Source organism: Phacochoerus africanus, chromosome 11 (genome assembly GCF_016906955.1).
Source record: "Phacochoerus africanus isolate WHEZ1 chromosome 11, ROS_Pafr_v1, whole genome shotgun sequence".
Lineage (NCBI taxonomy): Eukaryota > Metazoa > Chordata > Mammalia > Artiodactyla > Suidae > Phacochoerus > Phacochoerus africanus.
In genome coordinates, this window is record NC_062554.1 from 108,009,883 (window position 1) to 108,027,344 (window position 17,462).

The 17,462-nt window shown below is 40.4% G+C and overlaps 1 long non-coding RNA gene and 1 gene segment (V, D, J or C); both read right to left on the minus strand.

Moving 5' to 3' along the window:
* Nucleotides 1-990: 990 nt before the first annotated feature.
* Nucleotides 991-16,805, minus strand: LOC125112005 (T cell receptor gamma constant 2-like). The segment is given in 8 exon segments: nt 991-1,600; nt 3,927-3,974; nt 4,262-4,309; nt 4,859-4,918; nt 6,807-7,136; nt 10,057-10,107; nt 16,126-16,443; nt 16,562-16,805. Coding segments are annotated over 8 exon segments (1,038 nt in total).
* LOC125112007 (uncharacterized) lies at nt 10,596-14,650 on the minus strand. The gene is made up of 2 exons (XR_007131012.1): nt 14,573-14,650; nt 10,596-10,692 (listed from the first exon to the last, which is right to left on the minus strand). It is a non-coding gene; the product is annotated as an uncharacterized LOC125112007 (long non-coding RNA).
* Nucleotides 16,806-17,462: the final 657 nt, after the last annotated feature.

The following is a 17,462-nucleotide window of genomic DNA, read 5'->3' on the forward strand; positions in this document are numbered from 1 at the left end:
TCCTAAGGAAAAAAAGCAGTATATGCTTATTTCCTTGTGGTTTATTTTGTTTTTGTTTTTCCAAGTAGAAAGTGAGTCAAGGGAAAGTCACATGATACTAGGTAACAAAATATGGGGTTCTGAGTTCAGAGACACCTGGCTTTAAGTGACTATTATTTATGCAGTGGTGACCATGAGCAGAATACTTAACCTCTGCAATCTGTAAACTGTGGACTCTAATTGTACCTTTATCTAAGTGATCTCAGAGGATAGTGGGATATCTGCTGAAAGATTGAAACTGAGTCCTTGTTCCATCCGCATCTAATCTGTCTGTGGGGAAATGAGATTAGAGATGATTCTCAGTGCTTCTCTGTATGTGTGGAATCTACTGTTTCTACAGTAGAGCTGCCAGCAGTAGAAGCGAATGTTGAAGATTGTGGACCAAGCATCATTCACTCATCTAATCCGCATGGTCCGGGAGACAGGGCACTGTGACTTCACTGCACAGATGAGGAAATGACAGCACAGGGTTCACATAGCTGCCTGAGGTCCCACAGATACTATTATAGACCCAGGGCTCAAACCCGGGCCCTTGGGGGTCAGAGTCTGAGAGTCTGTGTGCTTAACCCTCCACCCGATGCCCCTGTGGTGTGGGTGGTGTTCTCATGGGTTAATGTGAGGATCAGGAATCAGAGCTTATGAGGCACGAGTACGGGTCTGAGCACACCCAGTGTAAGTCACGCTGGGTGTTACACTGTCACCATAGGAACATCCCAAACCAATGAGTCTGGTTCCAGTGACCTTTGGAAGAGAAGGAACCCTGCACCTTCATTTGGCCGTAGCTCCCCTTGGAGCCAGTGCCCCAAAGAAAGCACCGTGCCCACCGTCTCGGGAAAGATTAGAAACGTGGTGTGGACCATTATCACGAGCAAGGTGAATCTGATGGCTCGGTTGTCCCGCTCTTTCTACCTCGGTTCGATTTCATGCAATTAAGGTACACATAGACAAAAGTGGAGGTTGGATATCTTTTTAATTGATTGTGCCTATCATGAAAAATCAAAGGACAGAATTCAAGCGGCAAAGCTGGGGCTCCAGGGTGTGTACAGGGAAGCTCAGGGCCGTGGTCTGGTGGAAGCCCTGAGGGAGGAGACGAGGAACCATGTGCTGTGCTGTGTGTGCTCAGGAGGTGAAAGATTTAGTGGCTGGAGGAGCTGATGACACTGAGGGACAGTGGTGGGAAAGGCTCCCGTGGACCAGCCCTCAGCCCTGCCCTGAGTCACGGCAGGATTCCTTGTTATACAGTACAGTGGTCTGTTTGGCCATTGGATTGAAAAATCCTTACACTATAATGACCTAATAGAAAGCTGTACACATTCTCTGAAAGAAGCCAAACCCAGAAAGGAAGCCCTGCTAGATCCTCAGCAGACACTTGTAGAGACAATGATGCGGAAGCGAAGTTGAGCCCTTGGTGGCTTCATCTGTCAGGAGGTCTTCCCACTGCTGCAGACTGTTCTCCGAAACAGACAGGAGATGATGCTGGCGAAGTAGAGGGTACTCTTGAGGAGGAGGAGGAGGTAGGTGTAGTAGGCAGAGGTGTTCTCGAGCTGCAGCTGCAGGGTATCTAAGAGAAGTCATTTGATTAGTTATTTGTTCTGTTGAAAGGCTAGGTCATAGTGATGGTGTGTGTGTGTGTCACCATTATTTACTTCTCATGCCCCCACTCTACCAAACCCCAAAGAAACAATGACCAACACCCAGACCAACACCAGGACAACTCAGAATCTCACTTGAAGTTCAAGTCAATGAACAACCTCAGCTAAATTCACTGAGAACCTTCCAAAACACTACAAAGGAAGGTTATGTCTTTAATGAAGGAGTCTGATGGGAAAAAATACTTGTGATAATTAACATTTAGTCAATTGTTGCCCCCACTATGTCTCTGAGTAATAATAATGTAATATTCATTAGCCACTAATATCCTGAGAGCTTTGCATGCATGAGTCTAATCTTATTTTGTTTTTTGGTTTTGGTTCTTGCTTTTTTTCATGGCATATGAAGGTTCCCAGGCTAGGGGTCGAATTGGTGCTATAGCCACCAGCCTATACCACAGTCACAGCAACACCAGATCTGAGCCACGTCTGTGACCTATACCACAGCTCACAGCAACGCTGGATCCCTAACCCACTGAGCGAGGCCAGGGATCGAACCTGCATCCTCATGGATCCCAGTCAGATTCATTCCCACTGCCCCATGACAGGAACTCCTTATTTTGTTTTTAAAGTAACCTAGGGGATTACTATTTGCAACCCCATTTGACAAATAAACTGAGGACAGAGAGCAGTAATTTTCCTGATGTCATACATTTAGAAAGCACCGGAAAGCACATTGTAACCCAGCAACATGACTAAAGAACACATTCTTAGCTATTCTGTAAGCCAGCATCTCCAGGGGCAATAAATACCCCAAATAGCAAAGTTAAGCAAAAATAACAACTTGAATGCTGATGTGAATGCCTCTGAGCCCTTATTGTGCATCAGTGAGACTCTGAAGAAGAGTACAATCCATGGAAATCTCTCTTCACAGTGCCGTAGGTAGAGGGTTTTAGTATAGAGAGTGTTGTGCAAAGTGGAAGAGAGTGATTAATCCAAATTCCCTGAATCTTTAGGAGCTCATGCCTCAGTCGCCTGTCTGTCTTGAATGTCTCTCATTGTGGCCGAGATGTTATAGGATAACTGCACTTACTCTGCTTTGACATTTTATAAGAAACGTGGTGATGTCAAGAAATAATTACCAAAGAACGATGGCGGGCCTGACTTAGTTTCTTAGTGAATCAAAAACTTGAGTCTGTTCTGGAAACTTCCCTTTTCCATGCTTCGTCTTCATAAAGTCAGAACTCGAAAATCATTAGCACTTGGTGTGGAAGGGATCAGGAGGTGATTGCTCATAAGCCACTGCCCTTGATCAGGGAAGGTCTTTACTGAGTTCCAGGCCCCCCGATACTGGGCCTGAAGGAAGGATCAGCAGGACCAGAGCCAGTGCTTCTCAATTCATTTAGAATTCCCCATGCATGAGGAAAGGGCCACCACCTAGTGCTGATTCTGTGTCAGCTAAATGGATACCTTATACTAGATAATCCACAATCCACATATGTGACCTTTATCTCTTCCAGAACTAGTTGGGTGTGATTAATCTCAATTGGCAGATGAGAACCTTATTGCTCAGAAACGTCAGGAGTTTACCCATATTCATGCAGCTAATAATAAACGATGGGTTAAAGTGCGGTCTGTGGTAGTTGGAAGCCCATGCACTCACAGCCCTGCCCATGTGTCCATCATGTCTCGGGCCTTGGCTTTGGGATTCGTGCTCTATGTCTATATCTTAGAGGAGGGTTAGAGAATTGAGTAAGTGTATGAGCACCGATGCAGAAGGCAGGATTGAATCTCCAAATCCACCTGTGTGTCTTAATATAATTGACTTTATTTTTAGCTCAATGCCCTCATTGCAAACTGAAGGGAAAATATTGTACCATCTCATAGGCATATTATAAGAAGTAAACAGAATATGCATGCACAACAAGCACAACACCTACTGTTTATAAAGTTCTCCATGCAGTTCATGTGGTAGTTACTGGCAAGGACCAAAACTTTAAACTTGTCTAGAAACAACTTCACATTTCCCAAGCTGCACAATGAGTGAATTTCACTGTTGAAATAATTTAGAGCTTAGCACCTCTTATTTGGAGTCATCTCATACCCAATTCAGTATTTAATGTATTAAGATCACTCTTAGGAAATAATGCTCAGACTTAAAATATTACCCAGTCTTATCTGCAGCATCCTGACACTCCAATTTTCTACCTTAAACTATTACTTATTTTCTACCTTAACTTTATCCAGAGGAAAAATGTGCTCTAGCATGACATAAAGGCAAACACATATAAAACTTACTGCTTTCATCTTTCTGACAAACTTTTTTGGAATCAGTAACGGTGACTTCTAGAAGAAAGGAGAGGAGATATTAGTCAATTGTTCATACCAATTAATGGACAGGTTTATATGTATACATATCATGTGTGTATCTATATCTATGCCTGTGTTAATACATGTGTGTATATAATATAAAATCTGCCAGCACACCAAAGGGATACTAATGAAAGGTAGGAACCCTATAAATTAGGAATAATTGATTTTTCTACCATTACCAGGGAAGTTCAAAAGGAAATTTAATGAGAAGGAATACAAGTGTTGTAGGATGTTGTAAAGGCAAACATGCAAATACTTACCACTGTGATCTTTCTTACAAGCTTTTTCAGAATCAATACCAGTGGCTTCTAGAAGAAATGGGAACAAATATTAATCAATTGTCCCTGCCCAGGAGTTCCCGTAGTGGCTCAGTGGTAATGACCCTGACTACTACCCATGGGGATGCAGGTTCGATGCCTGGCCTCACTCACTGGGTTAAGGATTCAGTGTTGCCGTGAGCTGTGGTGTACGCTGCAGACACTGCTCGGATGCTGTGTTGCTGTGGCTGTGGCAAAAGCAGGCAGCTGTAGCTCTCATTCGACCCCTAGCTTGGGAACTTCCATGTGCAGCAGGTACACCGCACTCTCAAAAAAGAGCAAAAAAAAAAAAAAAATTGTCCATGCCTTTATTTCACAGTATGTGTGTATTTATCTGTACATACATGTGTCTCTCTGAGGGTATACATATATGTAGATATATGTGTATAATCTACAGAGAGAAATCAAGAACCCCACAATTCCTGATAATTGGTCTTTTTGACTTTAGGCCAAAGAAGTTCAAAAGGTAAATAGGTCAGAAAGAAAAAAAAAAAAGAAGACTGAAGCATGATATAAAAGCAAACATATGCAGAAACTTACTGCTTCCATCGTTCAAACAGTCATTTGGAGGCTCAGTAGTAGTGACAACTGAGGTGACAACTACAAGAAATGAGAGCAAGGATTAGTCAATTATTCATGCCCATTATTTGACTTGTTCATATATGTTTATATCTTTGGATGTGTGTACACACACGCACACATATTTATTGCCATTAGAATCCCTTGGATACCTTTGTTTAGATGTTGCGTCACACAAAACACATTATGAATTGTAATGTAAATGTCATAGGATAATCATCATAACGAAACTTAATAATACTCGTTTTTTTCTTGATCACTAGAAAAATTAAAGCCCAATAGTACACTTGAGGCCATGATTATATTAAACTGCCCTTTGCAAACTGGATTCCCCTTTATTTCTGCAAAAGTAGAAATGTAGGGGTGTTTTTTGTTATCTTACTTTTAATTAGTTTTAGGAAATGCTATAAATAGGTACAATGAATTTACAAATAAATACATCAGTGTCGTGTTTTCAAAACAAGCATTTTCACTGGTGTTATTGCATTAAGTCTTCATCACTGCTCCAGGCAAGTGTTCAGATCTGATTTCATCACTGGGCCAACTGAGGATCAGAAAAGACAAGTCTTATTTCAGAAATTCAGACCAGTACACAACAAAAGTCTCTACACAGTTTGTTATGCACTTGTTTCCCATGCTGAAAAGGGGCTGCTTAACCACAGGCAGAAGCACAAACTGATTCCCTCTGATGGGCACCTTTGCTCTGTCAATACTCAGGACATGAAGTACTGAGTCTAGTGAGTTACACTCAGCACTGCCAGGGCTAAGGCACACCCAGCCCCCCCCTGCCCACACTGAGTGGGTGTGTACAGCCTCTGCACCCAGGGCTCCTTTGGGACATCATGCCGGAATCACGTGACCCTGAGTCAACAGGAAAAGGGTGTATTCTCTTTACTGTAGTGCCAGCTCCTGGAACAGGAATTCACCCCAGGGTGTTCATCCCCATGTCCGCTCCAGACTTGGCACGGGCTAGGGCTGCCATAAAAGTTTCTTGAGAGATGAATGGGAGTAAGTCTGTACACTTCAGACTCACCCAATCTTACCTACAGAATTTTACCTTAAGGTGTTACATCAAATACAAAATCTCAAACCTAAGACCATGATAAAATCACAGCAGTCAAATTATTCTTTTTAATAAGCTGAAATCTGACTCCCTCTTCAGAACACCATTTTTTTTTTTAGGGCCACACCCTTGGCATATGGAGGTTCCCAGGCTAGGGGTCTAATCGGAGCTGTAGCTTCTGGCCTACACCACAGCCAGAGCAATGCGGGATCTGAGCCACATCTGCAACCTACATACAGCACAGCTCACTGCAATGCCAGGTCCTTAACCCACTGAGCGGGGCCAGGGATCAAACTTGCATCCTCATGGATACTAATCGGGTGGTTCGTTAACCACTGAGCCACTACGGGAACTCCCAGAACACCGTTTTGTCATTTAATAACTCTTTGTTTCTGAGTTATGCTTTCAGGAAGGCGGGACTGAAGTGAGAGTGGCTTTGCTTATTAAGTCAACATCCCTGAAAGAAGCATAATGGTTCCTAATTCCTCATCAACTTAGTCATCTAGAGTGGCATCACCTCTTCTGCATTTGTTTTATGCTAAGTTGCTAGATGCTTTCGTGTATGTCCTCTCATTTCAGCCATGCAACAACCCTAAGAAACATCACAAAGACATTTAAGATTTCGGAAGATGAAAATGACACTGAGAAAGGTTAAACATTTTTTTTTCTTTTTTCTGTGTCAAAGTCTACCCCATTTAATTCTATGCAGAAATAGGATATTTATGCCACCTTTAAATGAAACATAATACTATAAAGACTTAGACTTGTTTTTTTCATTAATGCTTGACAGAAAAGGGATTTTTTTTTCAAACATTGTTCTTGGAGGTTATATTTATATGTACATACCTTCATTCACTGAAGGAAAAATAATCTCTTGATCAACTCCCCCTCTATTTTTCTCGTGTTTGACGACACACTTGTGTTCTTTATCCATGGCTGTTTTGCTCACAGTCAACCAGCTGAATTTCATGTATGTGTTAGTCGTCCTCATGGTATTTCCCTGCTGGGATTCCAGGACTTTGTTGCCATTCTTTTCTTTCCAGTAAACCTTAATAACATTAGGGAAAAATTTCTCCAGAAGACAAAGGTATGTTCCAGCATTATGGAGCTTTATCTCAGCAATCGAAGGAAGAAACACTGTGGGCTTGGGGGAAACGTCTGAAGCAAGGTTTATATCTGTAGAGGAAAACAAAACAGTAATGAAAAAGAGTTATTTGGAAAAAAAAAGAGAGAGAGAGAGAGAAACATGAACATTGTGTGGTTTGGAAAAACCTAGTGAGTAGTAAGAGGAAGAAAGGCTTCCATTGAGTCCGTGCTCACCATGGATTTCAGCCCCGCTAGTTTGTCAGGTGCTTCTCATTGTTCTTATTTTCGAGGGGAGGAGAAGTTCAAGACTTTGTGTAACTTGCCCAGAGTCACAGCTAATAAGCAGCAAAGCGAGATTACACTTTGGCCTTCGTATTTTCTCCATATGCAGGGATGGGGTATGACTTTTAACTGCCCCATAGCAAGGCTTCTAACATTCATGAGCACATTTTAATTTCTTTTAATCTCTTTTGTTCTCTCATGGTGGAGTCTGTTTGAAAGAGGATGGGTGGGTGGTGGGGTCAGGATGGAGGAGGAGGTCAGGGAAATTTGACGGCTTCTCTGCAAGTGAGAATCTTTGATGGCTTCTAAACTACCTCCCTTTCTGATCCTGTGTTTTGTAACTTATGCTCTCTTTGGCCACATAACACATTCTCTTGTCCTGAAACTCTGTGGAAGCTCATTCTTCATTTAACTGGTTCTGAAATGAACAGTAAATATTTTAATTCTCCTTTTAGTACATGTCAGGAGGAACTTTGTCATATTTTTAAACAATCACCTTTGCAATGGGAATGAGCATCCATGCGAACTTGATGACCTATAAAGATGAACTTTTAGCTCTAAATGTGGGCCTGTTCTGAAGTGAGGGCATTCCCCTTATTTCTAATTTTATCTAACCTTTCAACTTTACATCTGAACCACTCCAGATTTTTGAGTAGAGCGAGAAATTATTTGTGATGTCTTGAATGTAGAAACAAAATGGCAATATTTTCAAAACCTCTATTAAAAATGTATTATTAATCCCAAACTCCTAATTTGGAAGTAACAGATACACACCACTGTATATAAAATAGGTAAAGAATAAGGATCAACCATATAACACGGGAACTATATTCCGTACCCATAATGGGAGAGAATCTAAAAAAGAATTTGTGCATGTGTACGGATATATGTATATGACTGAATCACTTTGCTCTATACCTGAAACTAACATAACGTCACCTATACTTCAATAAAAATGTATTATTTTCAGTAATGCTCTTCTACTAAACTTAGCAAGCAATACACCTATCAGAATATTGCCTCTCTTCGGAAAATGTTCATCAGAAGCACATCTTATTTTGGAATTTCACTTGAAGTTTTAGCTTGAGTAAGAATACTCCCTATTTTGACTCTCAGTGTCTCCACCATAATTTGAATCTACCCTATAAATCTGCTGAACTGCTTGAGAGGTCCACTTGTTACTTTTTTCACCTGCTGAATAAAGTATATGTACTTAGAGCAATATTAAAAGCTATGGTTGGAGTTCCCATCGTGGCTCAGTGGTTAACAAATGTGACTAAGAACCATGAGCTTGCGGGTTCAATCCCTGGCCTTGCTCAGCGGATTAAGGATCCGGCGTTGCCATGAGCGGTGGTGTAGGTCGCAGACACGGCTCGGATCCTGCGTTGCTGTGTCTCTGGCATAGGCCGGTGGCTACAGCTCCGATTCGACCCCTAGCCTGGAAACCTCCATATGCCATGGGATCGGCCCAAGAAATGGCAAAAAGACCAAAAAAAAAACAAAACAAAAAACAACAAAAAAAGGCTATGGTTCCTGAGTTTCTTGCAGATATAATGTCAAAATATATAACAAACCATCACATGTGTACAGAGGCATATCACTTGCATTCTGGAATGTTAACTTGATTATACATTTGTGGCTAATCTAAAAGGAAAATGATAAACTTTGGAACCCTACCCACTTTGATTTCCAAATGAAACACAAATACCTTATTAATATTCTCGTTAAGCTAGTGTGGAGTAGCTTTAATCATTAATGAGGTAATATTTTAAGAAGAGAAAAATTCAACTTCTCATTTAAGAAGAAAAAAAAAATTCTGGTCAGTTTCTTCCAGTGCAGCAAAATTCCTAATTTTTCTCCTAAATCAGTACACCGAGAGTGGTGAATTTTTATGCATGCTATGCATATAGTTGGGTTATAATGTGTTTGAATTTTAGACGTCTTGCTTTTTGTGCAAGTGGTACTTTACTGGTTGTAATAGCAAGACACTGTATTTCTCCAACCATGCTTTTTACTATGGTGATTTACGTGTTCCCCTTTTTTCCTTCTCATTTTTCTCCTGCCTATCGAATAATTAGAGTCAGTTCACATTTAAATAAGAATTTCAAACTCATGATGTTTCCATCTATATTTAAGTGACCTTACTTCTTGAATATTGTCTCAGCCTGCCTCCAAAAGCTAAAGTAATAAGAAATGGGATTTACTGATGTTCTATAGTCATTTCCGATAAGATTTTTATTTGCACTGCTGTTCGGGATGGGATGACAATGAATCATGTGCGTTTTGCCAGTTGTTGGGAGAAAGGAGTAGGGTGTTTATCTCAAACTACAGAGAAGAGAAATTAAGAAAATGATTTCTCAAGTAAGAGGCGATCCTCAAGAAAAGAAACTTGAACCGACAACTTTTATCAGCATAAGGACATAATATGATAATGCTGCAGGAATAATGAAACCATGAAATTGACATGGTCCTCAAGATATTTTAAGAGCCGGCCTGAGTCTGTGTGTGTGTGCATGTGTGTGTTCTAAATGAAGAATTTCAGTCTTCTTATAAGCAGGGATGAGAATCAACCTTTTACAAGGCGGTTTTGATTCCACGTACAGTGACCAATAGCTACAAAACTGGTGTTTATATGCTGAGACCAAGGATGGAGCTGTTCGATTGTAATTCTAAAAAGCATCTGTCCGTTCTTCATTACTGAAGGAAAATTAGAAAAAAAGTTACTTACCATAGGGAGCTACTATGAGCTCCAGTGCCTTTCCAAATATCTTCTTCCAGTTTATCACACTGGTTAAAGCTCCTACAAAAAACCCAGCTTCTCCTAGGTTCACAACATGAGTAACAGTTAGAAAACTTTGCTGGCAGTTTTATCTTCTGGGTTCCTTTGAAAGTCCTTGAATATAGCTTTCATGGCATCTGATGTTTTAAGTTTTCTTCAGATTGATGGGCCAAAATGTCTGTTTTCCACAGAGAAGCAGTCTTTGAAAACACCGATAAAAGATGACAGCATAAAAGCAGGAAAAGAAGAGTTCAGCACCAACTGGTTAACCACCTGCTTTTCTAAATTACCAGGAAGAGTATTCAAAGAATGAAGATTTTTATTTCCAGGTGTTCAGCTCTGTAAAACGGCTCAGGGTTTGCATCAAAGGGAAGAACCTTCTGTTCTCACAAACACCAGGGCTGCTCTGTTAGCCACTTGGAAACGCATTTCTGAAAGGAGGAAGCTCTTCAGGAACTGAAAATGCAAATATGCCAGCACAAGTGTACTTGAGAAATGTGAACAGAATTCTCCATTCAGTGGACAGTTCTTTACCACGGCAACCCCAAGGGTGAAAATAAGTTCTTACATGACGTATCATTTTTCCTAGAATTGAAGAAGAAATGTGTAGAATCTCTCTCTTTTGACATAACAGATTCCTCATTTAAACTAAACCTGAAAACAATATCCATTTCTCTGATATGCTGAACGAAGAAGCCTCTGGAATGCAGTTTTGTAATCTGAAACCACTTATCTTGAATCAGGGGAAAAGGAATGGCCAGAGACAGCTGAGGGCTCCTCTGAGGACAGATGAGCTGCCCATCTGCCAGGACCCAGAGAGGACAGGCCCTGCATCTCCCCAGCTCCACTCCAGATCCACCCAGTCCTGGCCTAAGTCCCAGGGACCATCATTGCCTTTTCTCCTGAGATGGGAAAGTAAGAGGAGTTTAAGGTGGGCACCTGTCCATTCCCAGCAGCTCTCAGCCCCCAACACAATGGGTGAGAGACCTGGATGAAATTCATATTTACAAGGGTTTTTTTAATTGAGAATTGTAAGCTACTAGTAGTTGGGGCTGTCATGTAGACTTTGCATCTATTGTAGGTGTGAACAATCTCACTCATTCCTTTCTGATAGCTTGTCCTCCGTTTCTCGTTATTCCAAGACCATGAGCCAAATTATCAAAACTTCAAGATACAAGAGGATTTATGTAGTAAAATGTAAAAGAGTAAATAAACAGTTATAAACTCTTTCAATACATTTACAAGGTAATACAAAACTATATCATGGAAACAGGATTGAATTTTACTAAAGGCTTATAAGAAAACTTGCATAAATGGAGACATTATATTCATGAGGGAAAAACTCAATATATACACACTCTTATCCTGGAGTTCCCACTGTGGCTCAGCAGGTTAGTGAACCCCACTAGTATCCATGAGGATGGAGGTTTGACCCTTGGCCTGACTCGGTCAGTTAAGGATCCAGAATTGTGAGCTGTGGTGTAGGTCCCAGAAGTGGCTTGGATCTGACATTGCTGTGGCTGTGGAATAGGCTGGCAGCTGCAGCTCTGATTTGCCCCCTGGCCTGGGAACTCCCGTACATCACGGGTATGGCCCTAAAAAGCAAAGTAAAAATGAAAATAAATAAATAAATCAACACACTCATCCTTCCTAAAGTCAGGTATATAAATGGACTGTAAGTCCAATCACAGTTAAGATAACATTTTATTTTTTTTGTTCCGTGACATAAGGATTGGGGATGAGCATTTTATGTTGATTTTAGTTTGATATGAAGAATACATATGAACTAATTAAAAATTATTTCTTAAAAAGTGATGAATGGGCATTTGGCATAGTAGATCTTGGCCCTCATTGCAAAGCTGCTGTCATAATATGATAACGGTGCAAGAATATTAAAATACAAATGAAACACAAATCCTCCAGAAAGTGTCCCAAGCTTGTGTTAGTGTAAAATATATTAAAACATTTTAAATTGTGGGGACATGTATGATTATTTTAAAACTAGATTTGAACTATTGATTACCGTCAGGATTACAAAAATAGCTCTCTATCAAGGACCACATAAAGGAAGTTTCTATTTAAACAGTGTAGCGATGTGAGCTAGAAAGAGCAGGTAGGAGACGACTTGGGTCCTTGGGTAGAGAAGCTTGAAATGGGAAGAAGGTAGGAGACATTTTGCTTAGTATTTAATTTTTAAGAAGGAGAAATGTGGACAACTTTCACTTTTTATAACCTTTTCAGATAAACAGTTTTTAAAAGAATAAATGATGAGGACTTACTGAAAGTTTTAGGGAGGGAAGTGACATGATCAGATATGTGCTTTAGGAAGATAATGTAAGAGCAAAAAGGTGGGTTGGTCAGGGATCAATCCTGCTGAAGCACATATGCCTCAAGAGATGGTCCCCATAAACCACTGAGAGGCATCTGAAGACCCAGGTTATTGCAGTGACAGTGCCGCTGGATGGAAGGGCTGGTGCAGTAAATATTAACAGACTTGGGAGAGTTTCTCAAGAATTCACAGGTGATAAATGAGATTTTACCTTGAAGGGGTGGAAACTGAGGCAAAAGACTTTTTTAAATTGAAGTATAGTTGCTTTGCAGTCTTGCGTTAGTTTCAGGTGTACAGCACAGTGACTCACTAATTCTGTATCTATATATTCAGATTCTTTTCCATTAGGTTATTGTAAGATATTGAGTATAGTTCAACAGGCTATACCAAAATCCTTGATTATTTTACATATAGTGGTATGTATATGTTAATCCCATACTCCCAATTTATCCCTCCCCCACTTTCATCTTTGGTAACCATAACATTGTTTTCTATGTGCATGAGTCTGTTTATGTTTTGTAAATAAGTACACTTGTATTAATATTTTAGAGTTGACGTGTAAGTGATAATATGTCGTATTTGTCTTTGTCTGACTTACTTCACCCAATACGATAAACTCTGGGTCCATACATGCTGTTGCAAATGCAATATTTCATACATTTTAATGTCTGAGATAGATAGATAGATAGATAGATAGATAGAATGATAGATATGTTTCTATATATATCACAGCTACTCTATCTATTCATCTATTAATGGACACGTAGGTTGTTTCCACATCTTGGCTATTGTAAATAATGCGGCAATAAACATAGGGGTGAAGATACCTTTCAAATTTGTGTTTTTATTTTCTTCAGATAAATGCTCAGTACTGGAAGTTCTTGTTTGTATGATACCTCTGTGTTCAGTTTTTTTGTTTGTTTGTTTGTTTGTTTAAGAATCCTCATACTGTTTTCCAAACTGAATGCACTAATTTACATTTCCACTAACAGTATAGGGGGGTTCACTTTTCTTTTTTGTTGTTGTTGTTGTTGTTGTTATTGTTTCTTTTTTTGGGGGGGTTCACATTTCTTAATGCCCTTTCCAGCATTTACTATTTGTAGATTTTTTTTTAAATTGATGATGATATGGTGGGAAGTGTTTTCTCTCTTTGATTTTTTTTTTGGATTATTTTGAGATGGAGAGATGTTAACTCTTTGTAGAAATATTGTTTAATTCATTTGAGGAACTGTCTGATCCTTGACTTTTGTTTTCTGGGAGGTCTTTGATTGCTAATACAGTTTTATTTCTAATAGTTTTTTCATTTTTTTCTATTTCTTCCTGATCCAGTTGAAAGATTCTACATTTCTAGGAATTTATCCATTTTTCTGGGTTTTCCATCTTCTCAGCATGTAATTAATTCTTATTATCATTTGTATTTTGGGGGGGTGACTTGTAACTTCTGTTTCCTGTCTAATATTATATCTTTGAGATCTCTCTCTTTTTTTGATGAGTTTACCTAATGGTTTACCAATTTGTTTGTCTTTTCATATAATCAGCTTTCAGTTTCATTGATTTTTTTATACTGTGTTTTTAGTCTCTATTTTATTTATATCTGCTCCGATCTTTATTATTTCTTTCCTTCTACTTACTTTTGCTTTTGTTTGTTCTTTTTTTCTAATTCCTTTAGATGCAACCTTAGGCTGTTTGGGATTTTTCTTGTTTCTTGAGGTAGGTTTGTAAGACTATAAACTTCACCTTATAACTGTTTTGCTGTATACTTTAGATTTTTTATTGCTTTTCTACTTTCATTGTTTTTAAGTTTTGAATTTTTTTCTTTTTTCTTTTAAGGGCTGCACTGGAGGCATATGGAAGTTACCAGGCTGAGTCAAATCAGAGTTGCAGCTGGCAGCCTATACCCAGCTGCAGCGATGCCAGATCTGAGCCACATCTGATACCTACATCACAGCTCATAGCAAGGCCAGATCCTTAACCGACTGAGCAAGGCCAGGGATTGAACCCACATCCTCATGGATACTAGTCAGGTTTGTTACCACTGAGCCACAATGGGAACCTCCACAGTCTTCAGGTATTTTTGATTTCTTCTTATTTTTTCAATCACCCAGGGGCAGTTTCATAGCACTCACTTTAGCCTACCTGCGTTTGTGTTTGTTGTGCATACACAGTGACTCCACCTCCAGCTGTGCCCTTAGAGAAACTGGCCCAAATATGCAGACACCTAGAGTAGAAAAAGAGAGAGAAGAAAATGGCTGTGTGAGCATATGGAAATGTAGTCATCACCAAATGGCAATGAAAAAGGGTGGGTGTAATGATGGATTAATCAGTAACTGGGGAGAAATTGGATCTCCACATTAAGATGGCCACTTTATACCCATACACAAAAATGAAGATCAAAGACATCAATGTACAGAACAAAGTCTTAACACCATTGGAAAAATATAAATGCAAAAATATTTATGCTTCAGGCTTTCTTAAAGCTGCAAATAATTAAAACATCTGGTTGCTGGTACAGAGGGACACGTTAGGGATGGTGCATTTACTATACAATTTCTTCTCGCCTGCCGTCCCATGAGAAGGAATTGAAGCTTTGACTTGTGGCTGTGGGATCATCCAGGAGAAATGTGATGACTTGGGACAGGAGGGGCTCTGGGTTAAGAGGAAGCCCATGAACACCATTCTAGAATGCTTCCCTCTGTCAGGCTGGGATCTGGCTCATTTCAGAGGGAGACATGTCACTGTATCTGTTACCTCTAGGACAGCAGTTCTTAACAATCAGTTGGAAGAAGAATCAGCTGTGGAGCTTATGGAAAAATGCATATTTTTAGCCTTCATTCCAAGATTCTGATTCCCATGCGACACACTATATGCACTCTACCCAATATCCTATATGGGAAAAGAGTTGTTTAAAAATAGATATGTGTACGTGCATAAATGAATCACTTTTTTGCACAGCAGAAATTATCAAAACATTTGTAAATCAACTATACTTCAATAAAACTTCAAAAAAAAAAAAAAGTACTGAACACTAATGGCTGTGGGCTGAGCTTCAAAAGAATCTAAGCAGAAGACAATGGTTGGCATACCCAAAACAATCATTCTTTGCTATACTTTCACTGTGTCAGTCATTCCCTGGTTGGTTATTTGAGGAAAGTATCAGTGTGACCAAAAGATAAATCAGATACCAGCTTGAGGTTCAGGCAGTCCAAAGTTTTTTCATTCCATCATTTCTCATTCTTCATATTCCTGAGGAATGAAGAACTTCCATCCCCAGCCATTTTCTCTGGATAATGATTAGAGAAATGATTCAATATTATCTATAGCCTTTCCATTTGTTCTCCCAAAATCTCCTCCAACAGAGCAACCCTAGGAGAACTGTCTGTTCTAAAGTGAAAATAACATGGCCTCCATCAGCTGCTAGGAGACCTGAGACCATGGTGCCTGCCAGGCTGTTTGCCTAAGGCCTGGAGATGAAGTTCTGTTTTTAAGAAAAAACCAGGACTGTTGAGGGGAGGGATGAGGTGACAGTGGGTTATAAAGGTTGTGGGATGGGCAGTGAGCCAGGATTTCTCTTTGCTCAGAGTCATGAGAATTGAGGGCAGGAAGTGAGGCAGGGGCTGATCTAACCTGTGTATTAGGTCTGTTTTTGACTGTCATAACCAAAATTTCCAGTGTGGTGGAAAGGAAGTATGAACCAACGTGCTTGTCCCAGAGAGCACAGTAGTATGTGCCGGAGTCACGTTCTTCCAGATAGTGCATGGTGAATGTATACCTCTTGCTTGTGCCTGCATGAACACGGTATTTCTCTGGACTATCTCCTGATTCCAACGTAAATTTTGAGTAGTAGACGTCGTAGTAGAAAAGGCGTTGGGGTGCTGTCCCCTCCTTTTTTGTGTACACATGGATATAGTTGGTGTTTTGTGTAAGAGCACAAGTAAATGAGACAGCTGTTCCAGGAGCCCTAGTGACTGACATCTTGTCCCCTTCCATGTTGGAAGATACCTGAGTGACTGCAATGGGAAAAGCAACAAAAAATAATAATAGTAATAATAATAATAATAATAATAGTATGACCCCTCTGCCAAAAAATACAGGAAAATCCCATGAGCATCTAAGCAACATACTTACCAGGAGCCAGGAAAACGAGAAGTACCCCCGGGAACCGCATCATGCTGGTGGCACTGAGTTACACTGGGGTTCGGAATAAATGTGACAGGCAGGGAAGTGAGCATCTCTCTTAAAGACCACCAAGCTGATGCCACAGGGGGTGGGTGCTGGGGGAGCCCTGGGGAGGAGCCCTGCCCCTCTGAACCAACCCATTTCTTGAGAGCCCCCCTGTGGCAGGCTGGGCTCAGGCTCTCTCCAGAAGAAGGGAAGCCAGGGGCACTGGGAGCTCAGAACTGCAAGCAGAGGGGCCAGATGGGGTGGGAATTAGATCTGGAGATTCAGCTTGCCTGTTGTCTGGTGGAGTGAGCGGTCCTGAACTGGGCTAAGCTCCCTGCAGTTCCGCAGCTCAGTGTTCATGCTGTTGCCATGGTCCTGTCCAGCAATACACCATCTTATATCATCTCCCTGCTCCACCTTCCTCTTTACATCTGTAGGTAAACTTTGAGGCAGTCAACACTAAACCCAATAAGCATTAATCCTGCTTTATTACAAGAAATTAAGATCAGATATATTGATCAGAATACAACTCTCCTCAAAGGGAAATGTGTGTGTGTGTGTGTGCGCGCGCAACTCCAGATCAATTTGATAGAGCAATTTCTTCATTATAAAGAAAGGGCCTTCACATAGGGTTGTCAGATGTAATGAACAAAAACAACAACAACAACAAACCCACATAGGCTATACGATACTTGGGGCGTACTTACACCAGAAAAATATATGATATTTATCTGCAGTTCAGGGAAGTGGAAATCAAAACAGCAATGAGATACCATCTCATTCCTGTCAGAACGGTTATTATCAACAAGACTGGAAACAAGTGTAGGTGAGGATGTGGAGAAAAGGGAACACTTGTGCGTCACCG